Source organism: Aspergillus clavatus, genomic scaffold (genome assembly GCF_000002715.2).
Source record: "Aspergillus clavatus NRRL 1 1099423829802 genomic scaffold, whole genome shotgun sequence".
NCBI classification, from domain to species: domain Eukaryota; kingdom Fungi; phylum Ascomycota; class Eurotiomycetes; order Eurotiales; family Aspergillaceae; genus Aspergillus; species Aspergillus clavatus.
The window spans coordinates 1487499-1505065 of record NW_001517097.1 but is presented as its reverse complement, the minus strand read 5'-3'; the positions used below and the strand labels follow the sequence as shown (position 1 = coordinate 1505065).

The 17567-nt window shown below is 50.7% G+C and overlaps 7 protein-coding genes across 7 annotated transcripts, besides 4 other annotated features; 3 read left to right on the top strand and 4 right to left on the bottom strand.

The window, feature by feature from the left end:
- Window positions 1-1874: 1874 nt before the first annotated feature.
- On the bottom strand, window positions 1875-2427 carry ACLA_038520 (ATP synthase subunit H; the record flags this gene model as incomplete). The annotated part of the gene is made up of 3 exons (XM_001271066.1): window positions 1875-2140; window positions 2248-2329; window positions 2404-2427. 3 exons carry the CDS (start codon window positions 2425-2427, stop codon window positions 1875-1877), a joined length of 372 nt encoding a protein of 123 aa, XP_001271067.1.
- Window positions 2428-2783: 356 nt separating this feature from the next.
- Window positions 2784-3836, top strand: ACLA_038510 (transcription factor SUA7; the record flags this gene model as incomplete). Its single annotated transcript, XM_001271065.1, has 1 exon — window positions 2784-3836. The coding sequence occupies one exon, from the start codon at window positions 2784-2786 to the stop codon at window positions 3834-3836; it is 1053 nt and encodes a 350-aa protein (XP_001271066.1).
- Window positions 3837-4791: 955 nt separating this feature from the next.
- ACLA_038500 (Aim21 family protein) lies at window positions 4792-7681 on the bottom strand (the record flags this gene model as incomplete). The annotated part of the gene is made up of 2 exons (XM_001271064.1): window positions 4792-6659; window positions 6715-7681. The coding sequence occupies 2 exons, from the start codon at window positions 7679-7681 to the stop codon at window positions 4792-4794; spliced, it is 2835 nt and encodes a 944-aa protein (XP_001271065.1).
- A 748-nt stretch (window positions 7682-8429) lies between these two features.
- Window positions 8430-8477: a microsatellite.
- Window positions 8431-8469: a microsatellite.
- A 610-nt stretch (window positions 8478-9087) lies between the features above and the next one.
- Window positions 9088-9117: a microsatellite.
- A 1018-nt stretch (window positions 9118-10135) lies between these two features.
- Window positions 10136-10158: a microsatellite.
- A 1072-nt stretch (window positions 10159-11230) lies between these two features.
- ACLA_038490 (Tvp18 family protein) lies at window positions 11231-12088 on the bottom strand (the record flags this gene model as incomplete). Its single annotated transcript, XM_001271063.1, has 4 exons — window positions 11231-11537; window positions 11590-11685; window positions 11959-11974; window positions 12052-12088. 4 exons carry the CDS (start codon window positions 12086-12088, stop codon window positions 11231-11233), a joined length of 456 nt encoding a protein of 151 aa, XP_001271064.1.
- A 372-nt stretch (window positions 12089-12460) lies between these two features.
- Window positions 12461-13981, top strand: ACLA_038480 (uncharacterized protein; the record flags this gene model as incomplete). Its single annotated transcript, XM_001271062.1, has 4 exons — window positions 12461-12503; window positions 12568-12616; window positions 12672-13728; window positions 13787-13981. 4 exons carry the CDS (start codon window positions 12461-12463, stop codon window positions 13979-13981), a joined length of 1344 nt encoding a protein of 447 aa, XP_001271063.1.
- A 247-nt stretch (window positions 13982-14228) lies between these two features.
- On the bottom strand, window positions 14229-15259 carry ACLA_038470 (uncharacterized protein; the record flags this gene model as incomplete). The annotated part of the gene is made up of 2 exons (XM_001271061.1): window positions 14229-15075; window positions 15150-15259. 2 exons carry the CDS (start codon window positions 15257-15259, stop codon window positions 14229-14231), a joined length of 957 nt encoding a protein of 318 aa, XP_001271062.1.
- A 435-nt stretch (window positions 15260-15694) lies between these two features.
- ACLA_038460 (hemolysin III family protein) lies at window positions 15695-16660 on the top strand (the record flags this gene model as incomplete). Its single annotated transcript, XM_001271060.1, has 1 exon — window positions 15695-16660. One exon carries the CDS (start codon window positions 15695-15697, stop codon window positions 16658-16660), a length of 966 nt encoding a protein of 321 aa, XP_001271061.1.
- Between the last annotated feature and the right edge of the window lie 907 nt (window positions 16661-17567).

The window sequence follows — 17567 nt, the reverse complement described above, 5'->3', positions numbered from 1 at the left end:
GCATATTGGTGCCTTAAAAAATACTCGCACTGGCTGAGCGGGCTGAGCGCCTGAGCCACCTTTGTTGTCGCTAGGTCTCGTATTCCGATGACTTGTACATCTAAAAAAAGAGGTAAGATCGATTGCGGCGGCAAGGCTGAGATGGATCAATAATCAATAGTCCCATTGTTCCGTAGTCTATCTGAAGCCACTGGCCTGAGATCAAGAGCATCCGTTCCGGGCACGAATAACCTCGCAGCGGAATTGGTTCAAATTCGATTTGACTCAATAATCATCATCATTAACCAAGCCTCTGTGGGCTGTACCCCTGTAAAGGACTGAGGCAGACTTCATGCCAATGCCAACATACCTGTAACTTCAACCCCTACATAGTACAGAATGTCTGGTAATCTATCTACAGAGTCACAGAGTAAGTGCACTGGAAAGAGTACAACAAGAGCCGTTGATGATTACACAGCATTGTACACCTCAAGCTTCTCACTCCCTACAACCGAATCAGGCACCACCAACTGGATCTATCATCCTATCCTCCTGAGTGACTGCTGGCTGAGGTGCTGACGGGAATATTCCCTAAATCTCAGTACATATAATATAAGGAGAAAATCATCAACGTCGTGATGGCCCGAAAAAAAAAAATCCCACGATCATTACACCTGGCTGACAGCAGCAACCTCTCTCATCTACGGATATCGATTCCGTCTCTCATCGACACAACACGATATATACCCGCCCTGCTTGACATCCCAGCGCATACCTGCCATGCCGTGCTACCTGCGTACCTCAAACCGGCAGATCTTGCTGGATCTGACATGAAGAATGCCCGTTGAAACTTGAATGCTCCCAGGACATTCCAATCGTGCCCCCGTCCTTGGAAATCCGGCCGCTGTGCTGGAACCTTTCGGCCGTGACGAATCTCTGTCTGAGCTGACGTTGCGACACACATGTTCCTCCTGCTCAACTGAATATACAGTATTTCCCTCAACAGTACTCGAGTACCGTAGTGGGTGACTTGGTAGTTGGGACCTCCCATACCGCAGGGACTCGCCCCATGCGTCTCCTTGATAGCCTTCCCGGGGGGGGGGGGGATGACGGGGGAATGGATTTGTCTACAGTCCAGGCACCCAACAGAACCGAGAGAGCCTTCCCTCCCCCCCCAAGTCCTAGGGAAGCCAGGGGATGGGATGAACCAAATTCAGAGAGTCAAGAAAGTTCTGGCGGTCTGACACAAATCAAAAATTTTCTTTGATACTATTAAGAGCTGTCATATTCATCTCAGTACCCCCTGCATTCAAATGCAAGTCTCCAATGAAGAAATTTCCAACTCAAACTTTGTACATAACGACTAATGCCAATGATGCATTCCTCCTGACGATGGCGGACACGTTATTGATATAAGTAAGTATATGCGGTGGATATTGTTGCATGTCTTGTTGGCACGGACTCGGATACGTATCTGTCCGGCCTTGGTGCTCACTGCTCTAGCATTCCCATGAATCAGCTCTTTCTTTTGTGTACCAGGATAGTCAGTTCGTTCAAATAGGTATGTTTTAAGATGCCAAATCTCCATTGATCGCGAGTAAAGAGGAAACACGCAATTCTCGGGTACAGGGAGGTCTGCTTCTCCCCACGTAATCTACATCATAGAACTAGTCGGACAGCTTATGCCATCTAACTCTCCATACTAAATCCCATTGGAACCAAGCGAAAGAGAGAGAGAGAGAGAGGAAAAAAAGGAAGAACAAGTTCGTATGCTCCAAGTAGGCTTAATTTACAAGATCTCCTCAGAACTCAACAGGTAGCTTCCTCTCGAAAGATCTATCCCATTGCCCATCAGTCCTGAACGCTTTCCCAGACTTTGCCAGCAAGCAATAAACCTAGTGGTGAGCGGTCTCCTCCTCGGGCTCCTCCTCGAACCAGCTCTCCTCAACAGGAGCAGCCTCGCCGGCGGCGGCCTGGCCCTCGACCTCAACCTCCTGGCTCTCGTAGGCCTTCAGCTCATTGGCAAGGTTGGCCTCCTCGGGGGATTGGGGCGCGGCGGGAGCGGCGAACTTCTGGACGTGGGCCTCAGCGTCACCGGCCTTGATGGGGGTGGGCTTGTAGGCCTGCAGTTGGCGCAGGTAGAGGTCCTGGACGGGGTCGGCTGGAAGGAAACATCCGATGTTAGACACAGGTTCTCAGGGCTCGGTCAAATGCATTGAAGCCACTTTTCTCATTCGATTTCCAAAGGGAGATCGGGGGTTCACATACCCTGACGGACAGCGGAGGTCAGGAAGGAGCGGCGGGAGACAGAAGAAACCTGTTGCCGAGAGACGCGGGAGAGCAAGGAGCGCTTGAGTGGTCGCCCGAATCAGCATTCCTATCTTCGAGTAGCACCGCGATAGAAGCAGGACACCGTAGACTCACCGAGGCTCTGAGAGACTGAGACATCATCGCGGCGGGGTGATGAATGAGGGGAACCTGGAGGGGGGTTTTATGATGGGTTTCTTGCGAGGGAAATAATATGGCTTTGGTCCGTGAAGCCGACGTTGGACGTTCGATGGATTCTTCGGGACACTTCGGCTTGGCAGCTGACTCAGCACCCTGCGGCTCTTTCGAGTCACAACGGCGACCTTTCTGACCTCAGTCTTGCCTTTCACTGCGGTTTCTTTCTCCTCGGGTCTTTGTGCCTCTCTCCCTCACATACTCGGCGTGTCTCCTTTTTTTTTCATCCCCCGTTCTCGACTCGATCACTGAAGGCAGCCAGGAAGACCGAAGTCCTTCGGGGGTGAAAAAAAAAAAAAAACATGGCTAACGTCTCAGCATCCGTCCGTGGTGACATGAGCCAGTGGAGGAAGAATCTCTCTGCCCATGTCATCTGTCCGGAGTGCAGGGAGGTTCCGCCGAATCTGGAGTTTCCTGACTCACACGAGACGGTATGTGGTTCGTGTGGACTCGTGCTCGCCGACCGGGAGATCGACATGCACTCGGAGTGGCGGACGTTCTCGAACGATGACCAGAACAACGACGACCCCTCGCGTGTGGGAGACGCCACGAATCCTCTGCTGAACGGCGACCAGCTGGAAACGCAGATTGCGAGTGGTGGTTCCGGCCGTGCGCGTGATCTGTACCGCGCGCAGAACAAGCAGTCGAGCGAGAAGGCGAACAAGGCGCTGCTGGCCGCCTACAAGGAGATCGGTGCTCTGTGCGACGGCTTCAACATCCAGAAGAACGTCGCCGATACGGCCAAATACCTGTTCAAGATCGTTGACGATGCCAAGGCGTTCAAGGGCAAGTCTCAGGATGTTATCATCGCAGGCTGCATCTTTATCGCCTGCCGGCAGTGCAAGGTGCCCCGGACCTTCACCGAGATCTTCGCCGTCACAAAGGTCACGCGCAAGGAAATTGGCCGCATCTACAAGGCGCTGGAGAAGTTCTTCACGGCCCAGAATCTCGAGAGAATCAATGCCGTCGTGTCAAGCGGTGGTGTCCCGGATCCCAACGACACCTACACCGCCACCACGTCGACGAAGCCCAGCGATCTCTGCAATCGTTTCTGCAATCTCCTCGATCTTCCTTACCAGGTCACGAGCGTGTCGTCCGCTCTGTCCGATCGCGTAACAACCATGGGAGATCTCGCCGGCCGCTCTCCCCTGTCCATCGTCGCTGCCTGTATCTACATGGCTTCGTACCTCATGGGCCACGGAAAGTCGGCCAAGGAGATCTCCCAGGTCGCGCACGTCAGCGACGGCACCATCCGCGGCGCCTACAAGCAACTCTACGCAGAGCGCGAGCGCTTGATCGATCCGGAATGGATCAAGGATGGAAAGGGTGACATGAAGAACCTGCCTGCCAGCTGAACTGCTCCTCCGAATCTTCTCCTCTCTTTTCCTCCTTGCCCTCTCGCTGCTACCACGGCCCAAGGCGAAAAAAACAAAAACAAAAAGAAAGCGAGCAACCCCCCCCCAACCTCGCTCAACTTACAGGCTTTTTACATATTGATTGTTCATCTATACAACATTTCATGATACCCCGTCCACTGAACTTGAACATGAATATAGCACCAGAAAAGAAAGCCCGGCCCGCTCAGAGCTCGCTGCCACCATCACCTTCCCAACGGAGATTACAGCCCGACTCTTCGAAACCGGGGTGCTTGAATACATCTACTTACATTATCTGAACATTACACGAGACTCAGTCAGTTCCTTCAGCGGAACTATGTTCTAAAATTGAAACTTTGAGTCTGCCATGCATAGAACTTTTGCTATCCAGCAGCTGGCTTTTGCTCCTTATTTATGCCTAGGGAACTTTGTCCCATTTTTCGCCTCTTTTCTTGCTTTAGTGGAAAACAAAGAAATTTGTACTCCGTAGTAGCTAGATCTAATATAGCTGCGTGTCTTGCCTTTCTTTTTCTCCCTCTTTCGAGGGTCGCTGCAGCATTTCGGCAGCGGCTATCCGGGGAACATGAATAGATTGCGTTTGCAAGTTTCTGTCTTTAATGCTTGTTGCTTGTCAGGACAAACCAGATTGAATCCAACCATTTCTGAAAGTCGTATTTTCATGATAGTGGTTCATGTCAGCTGAGTAACTGTATTACGGAGTATTCCCAAGCTGAATTGTGAAGGTACAACAATCAAACAAACTACCCAGATTGATGTCACTGTCCAACAAACATCGTAGACACTCCAGGCAGGATGTAGTAGTCTACCTACAATAATACTAGAGGGAAAGACTTTGTTTGGTTGCTGTCTCAAACTAACTAAAGAAGGATGATGTTCAAAAGCTGCAGAAAACGAGAAAAAGGACAGCAGTAGTCTACTGGGCGTTCTGATCGGCTTCCAGGATAGATCCTTCCGACAGGCGTTTTCCATCCGCAGTAGCGGCTAAGACCTCAATGACCTTGTCCACTGGTGGTGAGGTACTAGGCTTGATCTCAGACGACATTTCTGAGGACACTTCCTCTTTCGCTTCGGGCTGCTGAGGAGACTCTTGATGGGCTGGTTCTGCGGCGGGAGCCGCGGCAGAGTCACCGTTCCTGCTTGATATCATCTCGACGGCCTCGGTTGTCTTGGGTGCGGGTTCCTGCACCGGGGAAGGATCGGTTGATTCACCAGCAAGGTTCTTCGATAAAGCCGGGGCCACTGTGTCCTTCGAGACAGGCTCGGATGGATTCGCCTGGACTCCGGTTTCGACGGTCAGATTGCCATCCTCGCCGACCTGCCACACATTCCAAGTCTCCGTAATCTTGATTTCGGGAATCGTCGGGAGCCTTGAGCTGACGTTTTCGGCCGCTGGCTTTCTCCGGGCAGGCCCACGAGCTCTACCCTTTCGAGCGTCACTCAATGGTGCCTTCTCGGCTGGAGCTGCCTCCTCTTTCTTCTCCTGAGGCTTCGGTGCCTGAGGACCCAGCTGCAAGCGTGAGTTCAAGTCAGACAGAAAGCCCGCTTTCAACGCAGCGATCTTGCCACCATTAGGACGAACAGGCACGGCTGGTTTTTCCTTGGCTGGCGCTTCTCGGGAATTATCCACTACTCCACGGGGAATAGCCTTGGCAGGTCGAACAGGAATCTGGGGCTTGGGTCGATCCGGTATATTGGGCGGTTGTCGTTTCTCAGTTGGGGAAGTGGCTGGTTTCAAGGAAGCATCCACCGCGGAAGACTGTTGCGGACGCTTCGCAGGACGAGATGGGATAGCCGGTTTAGATGGAACATCTGGGCTCTTCACCTCGTTCTCCGTTGATGGTTCTATTGTTGTGACAAGTTTCTGGCTTTCGGGCACGTCTTCCCAAATATCTCGGCTGGGAAACCGTTGCTTAGAAACTTCAGGACGTCGCGCTGTCTTTTCTCCCCGCTCCTCGGACTCGAGAATGTTCGTTGCGACCCCACGGGCATCAATGTGGGGGGTATGACTCCGGCGGAACGATTCCTGCTCCGGCGTCTCAAAAGCCTCGTTCTTTGTGGTGTCCGGTGTAGAAACGGTGGCATGCAACTGCAAGCTGTTGGGAGAATCTTCCCAAATGTCCTCGCTTGGGAATCGGTGCTTGCTCAATTCGGGACGCCGCTTGAAACGGTCTGTGGTCGACACTGGCTTTTTATCCTTGCCATCCTCGGGAAATAACGGCTCATACTCTTCGACATCATCGAGAGGGGTGTGGGTGTCCTCACGCTCATCACGCGAGTTGTACCTCACAAGTGCAGGCATTGCACTGTGATGACCGGTAGAGCGACTGTTCGAGCGACTATGGTTAATGCTAGGAGTGCGACTCCGTCCATCATGGTCACTTGTTCGCCGGTCAAAAGAGGGGGAAACAGCAGGATGCTGAAAGGCAGATTCAGGGCGGATCTCGTCAGCGGCCAGAATAGGTTCGTCTTCGTCCTCGTCGCCGACTCTCATTTCACGGGATTGTCTCTCTAGGGCCGGGGTCGGGGCGAAGCCGTCGGGGTGGTGCAGCTGATGGTATGGATCATTAACGTGGATTACACCGGCGCCCTCGGATTTGTGCGCATCCAGCTCTTTATCAGCCTCCGGAGCGGTAGTGTTCGCGGAGCGCAAAGGCGACTCAGCAACGAGCCGCGAACTACGACGCGATTCCGGAGCTGGCGTGACCATACGCTGGGTGTATTCATCGGAAGCGATGTACCCAACCTCCTCATCCGGGGTACCTGTGACCGCAGGAGAGGTACCTGATGCCTCAATTAGTTACTCCGCAGGTAAACGGGAACCATAGTAAATACTCACCGAGACCACAGCCTGTCACGGCCGAAGTACGGACAATCTTATTTAGATCGTCGCTGCTCAGGGCCCAGTCCGGTCGTGGGGTCCCAACACCAGGCCCATACTGTCCGTGCTCCTCCTTGGCGTACTCTTCGGGGTGCTTCTCATACCAGGCTTTCTCGAATTTGTCTTGAGGCACGCCGTGTCCATGAAGGCCATAGCTTCCGGGAGGTAAAGAGGCTTCCCGACGGCCGCTACGAGTGCGATGATGGTTACGCCCCTGCCGTTGGCCTCCATGTTCTGACTGGTACGGAGACGGAGACGGAGCTTGGACATCACCTGCGTTGGGATACATCGGGACTCTCTGGCCAATCTCCGGGATTCCGTGTTCTTCGGCAAGCTGACAAGAGCGTCGGCGATCGGAGGATGCAGTGGACGAGTCTGCACGAGAGCCACTGGCTCTGGAGTGCATAGAGCGACTAGAGCGCTCAACCTGATCATCGACTACTGGAGATCCAGCCATCCCAAGACCAGCAGCCGCTGCCTGGCGAGAGTCTAAACGGGTGACAGCCTGCACTTGCGCCTTAGCACTCGAACTAGGCAAAGATGGTCTGGGGGCATGGATTTTGAGATCACTGCCCACATTCCTAGTCTCTGAAGGAGCTGGAATCTGGCTATGGCTGTCCGAGACATTCGGAATATCCAGGTCTTGATACTCAATGCCCTCTTCGCCGAGAGACGGTATTGCCACACTGGGAGGGCGTTGTGGGAGATCATTAGACACGGTGCGGGAGATACCCGGAGCATTTGGCCGCTCGTTCAGAGGAGACGGGGCATAGCTGTCCCGAAGCGGAGATACGGAGCGATCAACGAGTCTACCGGGACGAGGAGGAATCTTTGGGATGTCTGATATCGACTTGGGAGCAAGACCTGGCTGTTGAGGGGATCTTGATGGTCGAGGAGGAATGACGGGAGCTGTTTGTGTCGTCATTTTTGAATTGTAAAGATATTATGGAGCGCTTCAAGGATGGCTAAACGAATTGAGCTTCGCAAAGGATGTTAGTTTGAAATTGACCGGTCAATCAGGAAGAATGTGCAATCTGAATGCTAAAGCGCTTTGACAAAGAAGTGTTGGGCCTCCAAGAGAGGTGACGCCAGAGCGGGCAGCTTTGCATTACTGAAGGGCTTCTTCCCCCGCACCCTGGATTGCACGCTGGATAATGAAGCAGAGAATCAACCCAGTCCAGCTTAAGGCTCAACCCCTGTGCAACTATCACGGTAGATAGCGCTGAGGATCTCAATGAGGCATCATTGCAAGGGGGAAAAAAAACCCGGAGCAAGCGGATAGAGTCATAAGCTTTAGATAACGCAGATAGACAGAACACAAAGCTGATAAAGCTCTTAAGAGGCTAGGCCATGGAGAAGCTTCCCTCAGGACCGCAAGATAGGGCCAGATAGATAATCATGACAGGGAATATAGTGAAAATTGATAACAAGATGCAGTATGATTTGCTTACCGATTGTTGGACCAAGTCAGGGCACTCACTGATGGACAGTGGATGGATATGAGCAGCTTTTTGATGGATAAGCGAATGTAGAAGACAGAACAAAATTGGCTGAGCAAATGAAGGTCAAGGAGAACCCCTAAGAGGGATATGATTGAGATATTAGAGATGCAGGGATGGTGATAGGATAGAAATGGGGTTCTGGGAGAAGAAATGGAATTGACGATAGAAATTGTAGTAGTAGTAGTAGTAGTAGTAGTAGTAGTAGTAGTAGCAGCAGTACTTGAAACTTGTAGTAGTGACTGCTCGCGGGATGATGTATGACTTAACTTTTTGCAGGCAGAGTGGCCGTAATAATCCAGCCTAACCGCTTTCCTTCCTGCCACGGCCCATTGCTCCCGTCGCGTGACGTCCACTGAGACTCTGACGAAATCAAAACACCCGCTGTGGTGACGGTGAGGCGCTCCACTGGGGCTGGACAACCACAATACTAGTACGAAGGACGGTATGGTTACCAAGTGTGGGCTGTGAGCCAACGAGAAGTGTTCGTTGCAATTACGAGGTCAGTTGCTTGCCAGAAGCAGTTAGACCGGATGCCCCACTATAATCATTTCCTTTTCTTGGACTGCCTGAGAGCCTGAGGTCAAATGATTCGATCTAGTTATACTCGGTAGATGCTATCTATCTATCATCCATGGACGCTTCTAGGAGATGAAGGGTGTCTCAAGATCTGGCAGGGTTCCAAGACGCTCAGTGAGCATCTACCATCATATGAATGCCTCAGGTTCATGGAGTTATTTCGTGCCAATGATACTATGTACATGGGGTGAGGGATATATGCAGCCTCCTGTAGTACATAGCGGTAGATCATATTTATACTTTTGAGGCATTTAAGAAAAAAAAAAAGAAAAAAAAAAAGAAATCAGGATCTCTAGTGAAGGGTACCCTGTAGAGTGTAGATACTCCGTAGATAACTATCAAGCGTTGAGCATTTCAGGGTGGCTATCCCCCAGGGGCATACCTCAACTGGCTACGGTCTACTGTGGTTGAAACTCAAGCGTTCAAGAAACCTTCCCTGAAAAACGTGTACCTGAAATAAACATGATAGACACAGCCTGAACCATCTTTCCATGATGTCTTGGTTTTCGACTATTATTGCCTCCTTTTCCTCTCAAATCCGGCTTTGTGTCCTTGTGAGAGGGAAAAGCCCCTCTGCCTCCTGACCTTCAGATAAAGCAACTTCGGGCCCAGACCATGGATCCAGATTTAGACATTGGACTCTAGCCGATACAGTATCCTTACAGTTGGTACATCCCCAACAATAATAATGAACCTGTTGGAAGCTCAGGATGATATTGGAACTTGAAAAAAAGATGCTGGTAGTCTGTGCATCTGCTCAATTGACCGATTACTTTGATGAAATCCTGAGGTAATTTTTACTATTGGCTCGGAACTTGGGAGCTGAGTCTCAGAATTTTCATCTCGTTCATCTTGTCTCCCCGTTATCAAAGGACTACCACTGACAACAGGGCTGAACTATTTCAAACACGTGCATTTTACTGGCCACAACCAACAACAACCATTGTTTGTATGGCCAACGCGGCCGAGGCGGTGACGATCTTTGACCTGGGAGTTAAGACTGATAACAGCCACATATACTTACTCTGTAGTGGGACCTCTCTGGCTGGTAATCAGAATACAAAGGCTCGGCTTTACGGAGTACTATACTAAAGCACAGTTCAACCATGTCCCCATATGTCGGTTTGTATACATAAATCACTTCACGAACTGAGCAACATTGATCCTGCTTCCTGTGCTATATATATATTCAATTACAAGCTTCCGTCGTAGTCTTACATCTCAATCCTCAGCCTCAGACCGGGTATACATATATATTCCAGCACTTTCCATCATTCTACACAACAACCACGATAGACAGACATGCATGCATGCATGCATGCATCCGAATGTATCAGAGAGACCACGAAGCCACGAAGTCCAGACTGGGTACTTGGCAATGCAGCACACAGACCTTAACGTACCCTGTACATAGCTCTATGGACTACCTACTACCTAGGTACTGTCTTGCATGTTAATACCCGGGCCAGTCTTAATACTGTGTTCAACTTTTCAAATCGCAGCGCATCGCTATCTTTAACGCGGGGTAAACGTTTCCAGGCGAAAATGACGTAACTAGGAGCAGGAGTCGCGATGCTCCGTATCAAAAAGGAAGCAAGCATGAATAGTTACTAAGTCCAGTTTCACGAGCTAGTCGTCAGGCTACATACCTAGGTTAGATATAGAAGCACAAGCTCAGTGTGGGGGCAGACGCAAGAACAAGGTCAACCCAATTCAATGGATTCCTAAATCTAGAGAGTACCTGTAGGAGAGAGAATGCGTCCAGTAGTGAGTTCTACTAGGGGCAAAGATTGGCCATGTCAAGAGGAACCTTTCTCACGGCTGTTAGCTGTATTTGTTACTCCGCTACCTACGGTGGTATATCTCGAGATAGGGATGCACGTGCACACTGCACAATTATATATTGATCGACCTCTGAATCACTTCTCACCCGGCTCTTCTGAGCGAGATCCAAAAGAAGGAAGCGATTAAATGCCAATCCTTTTTCTATGATAACTGATTCATCACCAGGATGCTAACAGGGTATTAACTAGGTATACTTGCGATCGCAATATAGGTTCCAGGGCTTAGCCAAAACCGGCAGACAAGAACCGATGCAAGTTCAATAAAAAAACATAACAATGAGCTAGGAAATGGAAATCCACAATGCCCCAACGTCAGACGAACCTCGGTATTCGCCGTATTAACATGGGATAGAAGTACAAGCCCTGGGGCGGTCATAATCATGGCGCATATACTGCAGAGATAAGGGTTGTCTTTTTTTTCTTATCTGATTGTTGTTGCTCTTTTTTTTTTTTTTTGTTTTCCGTTTCTTCCATATTCGGCGAGCACTCAACACGGCCCCAGAGGTAAGCAGGGCGAAATACCCCAAGAGGCAACTCGGTCGTATAGTTCCGTCACACGATCATTTGAACGAGGCCCTGTCCACCAAGCGTCTTGCTGCCCACAAATTCTTGGTTTTTCAAGCCAGCCAGAGCATAGAATAAACCGGCGATCAGGAGGAAGACGGCCGCGACAATCAAGCTGGATGCACCCGAACCAGGGAGGAGACTAAGCCATTGGATGGTGCTCATGATAGCGTACATCACCGCGCGCATGTAGTTGGTGGTGAATCGTCGAATGAAGGCATCAAACTTGGAGGAGGTAGGGCATATTCTGAGCAGCCAGGGAACTTCAATGAAAATGAGGACCAGGCCGGAGACACTAAAATAATTAGCTTGGGCTTTAGAAGCAACAATCGTGGAGTCTCGCTTACAGGCATAAGACACTGAAAACAATGCGTAGAACATGGATGGTGAAGATGTTTGCGATTCCCAGAGCAATGCACAGGATGATGCACAGCACACCCGTCCTATCCAATAGTCAGTCAGCAAGATGCGGCCAAACTGGTGACATCGCCTCATAGATCATAGTCGCCATCGAAGATGCTTCATAATCCTCTTGATACTATGTTCAGTACGGCAATGAAGGCCTCAGCGCGGCAGCGCGGTAGCGCCATGGAGACATGGCGAGGGATCCAGGCAGCCATTATCTCGTTCCATCGCACCTCCCGGGTGCATCTTTCATTGTCGACAATGTCACAGAAACGAGGGAAAATACGTCGAGAAGGGAGGCTATAACTAACCACTGTCCGTAAATACCTACATACAAGTCAACTTGGTTAGCATTCCGCAATCCTTGACCCTCAGAAGCCGTCAGAGAGAAAGATAGTACGCACTGAAGTTTCTCGACCGAAATTCCTCTGCCAACGTCATGATGAATTTTGAAGCGTCCTAACGAGAAAGGAAAAGAATTGTTGCTGTAGGGTATAGTTTATTCTCTCTGACGGAATGAACTGTTGTGTTCGTGCCGGTAGTTTGAAGAGGTTGAAAAGGCGTTATTGTTGATGCTAAACAATAAAGCTACCTAAACTACTGCTGTGGCTGAGTCGATGTTGATTGACAGGCGGAATGGGCCAGATTGCCAGATCGGGTCGATCCCGCTCACCGCCGTCGGCAAAATCCAGCTGTATCCAATTACCCCAGATACTTCAGGAGCTCTGACATCTGGATCTACAGCTCTGTTAACTGACCTCATAAGTTGAGTAGGCTAGTGAATGTGCTAGTCCATTCAGGCTTTCCACAAATATGGAGTCCATCGATTCCAAACACAACCGCAATCTGTCACGATGTAAGAAAAGCATATCCATGCTCAAGCCTCGCTTCTTGGGCTGATATCAATCTGCCGTCTCCAGCTTCAAGACCCCGTAGCTCGACAAGGGGACCACTAGACGAACCGGACGAGTGAGTAATGGGTATCCCTCACCCTAAAAATAAGGACATGCTGACGACAAATCAGTCCTTTGCGGTCTTCTGAGCTAAACATACCGTCTGCGCCGCTTTCGCAGACAGCAGCCGAACCTGGTAATTACTCTGACCATTCGTTCACGGCGCTCGATCCACTGGCCCCAAGTGAACTTCCAACGGGCGTGGAAAAGGATCTGTCGTACCTGCTTAGATACGACGTCTACCATTCTCTGTCCCAGATCGATATACCCCACCCATTGCGGTCGGAATTCGTCACACCAGCACCAGACGATTTACTACCCACCTCTTTGGGTAAAGTAGAGAGGCTGCTGGCTGAAGGTCACTTCCTACTTGCGGCGTATCTTTGTGCAACCATTTTAACATCCGGTGGCGTCCCACCTACTGATACGAAATTGATATTTGGGCTCTTTTATACACGCCTAGCATGCTTGGAACTCTCTGGAAATGCAATTCTCGCAGCGCAAGAATCAAAGGCTCTCGAGGATCTGACCTCGGCCTTTTATTACGTGGACTTTGATGTCGACACTAACGACCAGGAAACGAGTCAGAAACAACCGAGCCATCACCGTCATATCGTACCGTGGCCACTGCGCGTGCTGGCTGTGAGACTCCAGAGCATCGGGTTCGGGGATTCTCGACGAGGTATTGCTGGCTTGTACGAGCTTGGTCTTGAGGCACGAAGGGAGTTTAAGCGTGCGGGACCGACAATCGCAGAGCAGCAGATCTGGAAAGAAAGACTGGCAGATTTGGGGATTAGGAGCGTGAACGCATTGATAGAGATGAGTGATCTCAACGCTGCTCGAAGATCTCTACACAGCCTGAAAACACCCGCTTCAGAAGCCGGGATCAATAAACTGAGAAAAGTGCTGCTCTTCCTGATGATTGGCGACCTCGACGCCGCAAGGCAAGTATCTGGGGAATCGAATGAGACTATACTCAAACCTCTCCTTAGCATGGCTGAAGGCCAATACAGCGATGCGGCAGTGGAATGGCGTGCACTATTGGAAAATAAAGATAAGAAACATGATACGGCTTTGATTTCTCAGAATCTGGCTGTCTGTCTATTGTACTCGGGGAAACTTAACGAGGTTTGTTGCAGCACTCTTGCCACAATCGTTCTCAAAATAGCTGACACATAATCTGCAGGCCCGGCAGACTTTGGAGTCCTTGGTTGCAGAAAATCAATCGTTTGGCAGTTTGATCTTCAACCTGGCCACTGTCTATGAGCTCTGCTCCGATAAGGCTGCAGTTCTGAAGGCTACTCTGGCCGAATCTGTTGCCCAGCAGCCAATTTCAGGCGATATCAACCTTGATCGGCCAAATTCAGATTTCAAGATGTGACGCGTGTAACCATCATACCATTTCCTCGCGATTTCTATAGCTGCGATCGTTGAAGGAGTATAGTTCAAGATGCTTCGAATGGTATCTAACAATCCGGATTGCTAATTATAATGATCTGATAAGCACTCGCAGCTCATGTTGACTCACACTAACATATCCATCAACACCATGACCGCAATACCTGCAACTGCATCGAAAAATATATAAAAAGGAATAACTTCTTGAATGGAAGGAGTTTCCTTATGCACTATCCTTTTGGCGGTGCCACTCGTGGTTTAGGTTTGCGAATGATGACCTTGTCACCTTCCAGTTGCCAACCCAGGCCTTCTTTGTCCACCAAATGCTCCCATGTCCACTGTTTCTTGTCACCCGTACACCCCTCGACAATCCAGTCAACATGGACGTTGAGATATGCACTGCCAACGGCTTTCAATGCATGCCTCCTGACACGGTCCTCAGCCCAGTCCATCACCGCCCGCATGGCTGAATCTACCTGCTGCCGGACCCGCCAGAACACAATCCAATTGTCATGCGTCAACGCGGCTAGAACACGGTCGACGTCATCCGACTGAAAAGCATATTGGATTCGCGAGTGTGCACGCAGCTCGAAGGCAGCCGTCATGTCCCCTTGCCGACAAGCATAATCGAGGATCAAATATGAAATAATATCCCTCAACTCCGACTCGGGTAATGGGTGCGACGTTGAATGTAACGTCTCCAATATATAACGAAGGGAAGGGAAATACGATGGTGGATGCTTGGCTCGTATGGAAAGCTTTATGGAGAAGACATGAACTTGCTGCTGGAACGAAACGGGAACCTTGGACGCAGTGGCCAGCACGGCTTCTCGAAGCTTGCGGAGAGACAGGAGAAGCGTGGATAGCTCCGCCGCGGGGGAAGGACCAGTCTGTCCTGTTGGCTTGCTAGACACTTGGGAACGGGATGCCGGCGGATTCCTTGTCGCGTCTGCCGACGCATTGGTTGGGAGAGATGCAAATGCATTCGTCAAGTTGTTGCTATGTCGAGCACAGAAGTCCATATATCGCTGCTTAATGCTTTCGAAGTAGTCTTTCTGCGCTATGTGCTCGAGTAATCTGCAAGGCGGCGGCCTCGTCAGCAATCAATAGCACTGCATTGTCTCTAATGTCTATCTGCATCGCCAACGTACTTACGGTCCCCCTTGGACACAAACCCGACTGTCTCGAGCGAGTCCACCACGGGTTTCAAGCGGCTTCCATGGTATCGACCTGAGCGTGCTGCTGGAGCTGGACCCGCCATGACGGGCAACTTGCCGTGGTGATGATAGAAATGAGTAGTTGCGTCATATCACGAGGAAGGACAACTACAGAGTAACTGCTTCATCCTCAACACCAGCTGTTGTTCCATCTCGAGGAGTATCGTCATCAGCGCGTGGAAGGAATCACTCTGCAGCAGTTGCCACATGTTTGCTGTGTTTGTTCTGTTTGCGACGCCGAGGTTCGTTTGGTCCCAACAGGTCAATCTGGAGCCATTCCCAACGATGGACATCTCAACAACATTTTGTTAGTGCTTCAGATGAGTTCTATTTTATCTCATTGCATCCTGTTTCCTTGTTATGTTGCTGAGAATTGAACTTCTTGAAGCGTGGTGATCTGCCGTGTTGCTCTTAGATTATCATTCCACCCGTCCACCCACCTTGTGCTGACCTGGACACATACTACACGTGAAGAAAACATGTCTGTTCGCCAGCGTCACCCTGCCGAGGGCTCTGAGAATGAGCCAAAAACAAGTCAGCCTGCTGCCATTGCGGCTGCGGTTATGGAGCAACCACCTCAGGTCGTGAAGAAATTGCTCCATTGGGACGATCTGCCCCATTGGCAGCGTGATAACCACCATATCCATACGGGATACCGGCCGGCCTCGTTTTCGTTCCTCATGTCATTCCACTCGCTCACGTATCTCCATAACGAGACGGTCAACATCTATTCGCACCTTCTGCCATCAATACTATCTATACCTGCCGCGCTGTTACTATACCGCGAGCTCGCACCTCGCTATGAGACTGCTACCCGGGACGATATCATCGCCTTTGGCTGCTTCTTCACCGGAGCTGCGTTCTGCTTGGGGATGTCGGCAATCTATCATACCATTTCAAATCATTCTCCGACTGTGGCTCGCATTGGCAATGCCTTTGACTACGTCGGTATCGTAGGACTCATTGTGGGAAGCTTCGTGCCAAGCGTTTACTATGGATTCTACTGCGTCCCTGGTCTGCAACAGCTGTACTGGATGATGATCTGCACCATTGGTCTTGGCTGCGCTGCTGTATCTGTCCTTCCACAGTTCCGGACCCCTCGGTGGCGGCCTTTCCGTGCAGCCATGTTCGTGGGCATGGGCCTGTCAGCTGTGTTCCCCGTGATCCACGGCTTACGATTGTACGGCATGGAGCAGATGACACGCCAGATTGGGCTTGGATGGCTTCTGCTCCAGGGTTTCCTGTACATCTTGGGTGCTACGATCTATGCGGCTCGGGTCCCTGAACGTCTGCGGCCGGGCAAGTTCGACATACTTGGAAGTTCACACCAGATCTTCCACGTATTGGTGGTTTGCGCTGCTGTGGCCCATTTGACTGGGCTGTTGAGAGCATTTGACCACAGACGCAGTGGGATTGCAGTGAGCTGTCCGGTAGATTCAATCTGACGCCTCTGATTTGCCAGCGACAACCATAGGATCACACGAGCAAGGTAATATGCGTGAACAGCCATGTCACCGTCGAGAAATGTAGCCATAAGCCATGTTAGTAGAGGAGATAAGTTGACGTGTGCTGATGCTGACTACATGTGGACGATACGAGACTGTGTTCAACCCATATGTGCCCCCCTTGCTGACGATGCTCCATGTGCGGGAGAGGCGCTGTTCTTGGGACTTCTTGCGGTTGAGAGTGCCAGACGGTGCATCACCTTTCTGGAAGCATCACCTGGCTTCTATCAAGAATCCCCAGGAATGCTCACCGCTTGCTGCGCTGGCAACTTTATCCGGACAGACGAATAAAGATCTTTTATGCCGCAAGTCTCCAACTCACATGGTGTGCTGTCATGCAGCTCGGTGAGCATCTTCTTTGGATAGATGGCTCTGTCATTGGACACAGGGTGAGACGCCAGTGGTCCTGCTTCAGTAGTGGCTGCTTCGAGGAATAGAGTTAATTGTCATGAATTGCCCTACGGTGATTGCTGGTGATGTTGCATTTGATCCCTCCTCCCTTCTCAGCTGTCACTGCAAGTCGCGAGTCCTTGCCGCTTAAAAGCTCCAATCCTAAGCAAAGCAGCCGGTAGCCAAGTCATCCGGCAACTGCCCCTTTGGATCAGCTGAGCCGGGAATACCGTAAGGACTGGCTGTGATTGCTGGTCGGTCCCCGTGCGTGGTGGATCAGATGGAGCATTTGGGTTTCACAGCGGCTGACTTCATCTGCGGTTGCCGTCGGTCAGGGAATCTCCGACTCGAACAATGATTCTTGAGAGTGTTAGTCGAGCATATATAGCGGCGGGTGGTGGGATGAGGTCGCCCGCGTGTTATCATGTCTTCCCATCACAACGATCTTGGTTGCCCT